The 4,080-nt window shown below is 40.9% G+C and overlaps 1 protein-coding gene across 1 annotated transcript; it reads left to right on the forward strand.

Annotated features, from left to right (window-relative positions):
• The first annotated feature begins 1,710 nt into the window (after positions 1 to 1,710).
• LOC112529779 (pentatricopeptide repeat-containing protein At2g13420, mitochondrial-like) lies at positions 1,711 to 3,743 on the forward strand. The gene has a single exon (XM_025141181.1). The coding sequence runs from the start codon at positions 1,900 to 1,902 to the stop codon at positions 3,487 to 3,489; it is 1,590 nt and encodes a 529-aa protein (XP_024996949.1). The 5' UTR covers positions 1,711 to 1,899; the 3' UTR covers positions 3,490 to 3,743.
• Positions 3,744 to 4,080: the final 337 nt, after the last annotated feature.

The raw sequence follows: 4,080 nt of genomic DNA on the forward strand, positions 1-4,080 counted from the left end.
TTTATCGAAAAGATGTGAGAGTATGATAGCGTTTTGATCTATTTTGCCTAAAATTGTAATCGGAAAACGATCTACTTTTTATTCGAAAGTAGAAGTCTTGGCTAAAAAAATCCAACTGGACCCTTATTTTGCTACATAAGAGTCGCTATTTACAAGTGTTCTACTTAGGTTAGCTGAAATCTGTTTCGGGCTTTTCTAAGCTGCTTTGGCTGCATCCGCTCTTCAACTTAACTTGGTGAAATAGAGCTGTATATGATACTATGAAATCTTACAGTCGAACTTGATAGACCAAATTCATGGAATATATTTCCATGTACAACAATATGAAAATAAGTTGTCCCATGTTTGGTGTGTTATTAAGTAGAACAGGATGAGACAGGACGGGACAGGACACACTTGTCCCATGTTTGGTGTGTTATTAAGTAGAACTAAGTGGAACTAACTTGAACAAGGATGGGACACGGGTGTCCACCCTTACCCCCCAAGAACTAAGTAGAACAAGGTTTTTTTTACTAATCTACCCTCACATGCGTCCTTCCCCGCCTTCCCGTCAGGTCCTCCATTCCATCCCACCCTACCTCTCCTTCATCAATCGGCGACCGGCTCCGTTCATTATTTTCCCTCAATCATTATCATCTTCTTCCCGTTATTCCTCTAGCTTCAATCTGTCAAAAAAAGCCCTAGGTTTTCAACCCCATCGACGGCGACTGACTGTTCATCGACGGCGACCGACTGTTGCTTCTCTTCTCTCCATACTCAGGTACGCATTATCGCCTTCTCTTCTCGACTGTTCTCGACTGAGATTCCGAGGTGGGCAAACCAAGCTTTGTGACCTAGTTTTTCTATCGACTCTTCTCGACTGTTCATTGTTTGTGGTAGTGAACCAAGCTCTCGACTGTTCATTGTTTGTGGTAGTGAACCAAGCTCTTCGACTGTTCATTGTTCATAGTCAGTCACAGGTTGGATATATACCATGGTTATAAAACACCTTGGGATGAAGTGGAGGTTTTGAGTCTTAGGGATAATTCATTTACAGGTCCTATTCTTGTGTCTTTGATGAATCTTGAATCGTTGAAATCCATTAATTTAACTAATAATAAGCTTCAGGGATCGATGCCTAAGTTTAAAGATTCGGTTTCGGTAGATATGGTGAAGGATTCTAATAACTTTTGTTTGCCGGAGCCTGGTGACTGTTATCCTCGAGTGAATACGTTGCTATCGATTGCGAAGTCGATGGATTATTCCCCCAAATTGGCTAATAATTGGAAAGGGAATGATCCATGTGCAGATTGGTTTGGGATCACTTGTAACAATGGCAACATTACCATTGTTAATCTGCAGAAAATGGAGCAGAGAAGAGAACGAGATGGATGACGATTGAAAGAATCGTGATTAGGGTAAATTGGTCATTTTAACACTAAACAGCTCACTGGGGGTAAATTGGTCATTTTAACCAGTTCTGTCATGTCCTGTCTTACCAAACGCTGAACAGCTGTCCTGTCCTGTCCTGTCCTGTCTGAGCACCAAACGCACCCTAAGGGATGATTAGAAAACCTTTTGTATGAAGGAGTTACCATATCGAATTTGTTCATTTACAGATCCTTTTCAAAAACAAACGTTCTACTCTCCGGGGTAGAAAACATGTCTGCATACATCCCGCCCGCAGCCCCACCCTTTCCTTCGGGAGGGATATATTGGCCTCGTTTGGTTTGTGTATTTATCTTTGATTCTTTATTACATCACTGAACAACTTGCCTTGCTTGTTTTTTCTTTCTTGCAGAATGCTAGCAAAAAGCAGTTTGGTGACCTAAAACAGAAAGTTTTCGTTTTTGTGCTGTGTATTCATCAATACCGACTACCGAGTGGCAGATCGCACTAATCTTGAGTAACATTTTGCCAATGGCATTGTGTTTCCGCCACTCCCGCCGCATGATGTTCACATTGTCCCATTTCCGTTTCGTTTCTTCATTCTCTTGCTCAACTTTTGATCCCAAAGAAGTTGTAGCAGAAGCCATGACAAAACCTTCACTTCCTTCACTTGAATCTTCTAGGGATGCTGATTTGATTTCTCAGATACTTATCCAGCACCATAATCCGTTCCATTCCATGGAATCATCTCTGCAGCTTAATGGCATTAAGCTTACCCCAAATCTCGTCCACCAAACCCTAATTCGTCTCAAAAACATCTCCAAAATCGCCTTAGCTTTTTTCTCTTGGGCTAAAGAGCAAGCTCAATACTCTCATGACCCCCCTGCATACAACCTCATGATCGACATATTGGGTAAAGTCCGACAATTTGATGTGGCTTGGCAATTAATCACCGAAATGGACCAAAACGGCGTGAACCCAACTTCCACCACTTTTTATGTGTTAATCCGTCGGCTTATAGCTGCTGGTTTGACTCGGCAAGCCATCCGTGCATTTGATGATATGGGTTGTTTTGTTGTAAATGATGCTGACCAACAGCCCATTGATGATTTCTATTTCCTTTTTGACACACTCTGTAAATATAGCTATCCAAAAGTCGCTACAGAGATGTTCAATAAATGGAAGAGCTGGAGATTCCAGCCTGATGCAAAGATGTACACGATTCTGATATACGGGTGGTGTAAAGAAAACAAGTCTAAGATGGCAGAGAGGTTCTTCAGAGAGATGTTGGATAGCAGAATCGAACCTAATGTGGTTACTTACAATGTTCTTTTGAATGGTATATGTCGGAGGTCCAGTTTACACCCTGATGATCGATTCGAGAGGACACTCCAAGCCGCAGAGAACCTGCTCGATGAAATGCATCAAAGAGGTATAGACCCAGATGTAACTAGTTATTCAATCGTGCTCCATGTTTATAGTCGAGCACATAAGCCAGATCTTACCCTTGAAAAGTTAAAGATGATGAAGGAGAAAGGCATCCGTCCAACATTGACATCGTACACCTCTGTCGTGAAATGTCTTTGTTCATGCGGACGGCTTGAAGATGCTGAAAAATTGCTCGATGAGATGGTCTGCAATGGGGTTACTCCATCTGCTACAACTTTTAACTGTTTCTTTAAGGAGTATAGGGGTAGGAAAGATGTTGATGGTGCTTTTAGACTGTATAAGAAAATCAAAGATGATTCCGTATCCTTACCCGACTCACACACGTATAACATCCTTTTGGGGATGTTTACGAGGTTGAACCGCTTCGATCTTGTTAAAGTGATCTGGGACGATATGAAGGTTAGTGGGGTCGGGCCGGATTTGGATTCATACACGCTGTTGGTTCATGATCTGTGCGAAAAGCAAAAGTGGAGAGAAGCATGTGAGTATTTCGTTGAAATGATCGAAAAAGGGATTTTGCCACAAAAGGTGACTTTTGAGATGCTATATAGAGGGTTGATACAGTCTGATATGTTAAGAACCTGGAGGAGATTGAAGAAAAAGCTCGATGATGAGTCGATATCGTTTTCTTCCGAGTACCAAAAGTATCACATTCAACCTTATAAAAGGTGAACATACGTTACGATAATGCTCGTGGATCAGGAGGACGACAAAGAGGGATCTTTGGTGTTCATTCGTTTTTGAAGTATATACGACAAATGCTCACGCACACTCCACATTTGGTGAGTTTTAAACCCTTGACGCCTGGGGTACCATTGAACCAACGACCCTTTGGTATCTTGGGTGTTTATTGTTGGATGCACAAACACAGTTATATGCATAAAAATTTTCAAGTAATATTAATATAGATCTGTAGGTTGGTTCCTTGTCCTTACATAGAAATAGAAAAGACCTATGTTTCAGTCCGGTTTACACATATATTTTAAAAAACACTAGAGGGTATATGAAACCACCAAAATTTAAGCTAAAAAACAACAAATTTGACAGCCATAGAACTCGAGCATGGGATTTTTGTATAAAGGCAAGCGCATTTACCTTCTGATTCATTAAAGTCTTGTATTAACATTTCAGTTCCAAAAGCTATATGATGGTGGCACTCTTGAGAAATGTATTTTTTTTGCCCTTACAATGGATCTATGCATTGTGTATGCTAGACATGGTCCCTTTCTCTTCTCTATACTATATGTTCTTTGGTTAAATAAA

The sequence above is a fragment of the Cynara cardunculus genome (genome assembly GCF_001531365.2).
Source record: "Cynara cardunculus var. scolymus isolate 2C chromosome LG 16, CcrdV1, whole genome shotgun sequence".
Taxonomy (NCBI): domain Eukaryota; kingdom Viridiplantae; phylum Streptophyta; class Magnoliopsida; order Asterales; family Asteraceae; genus Cynara; species Cynara cardunculus.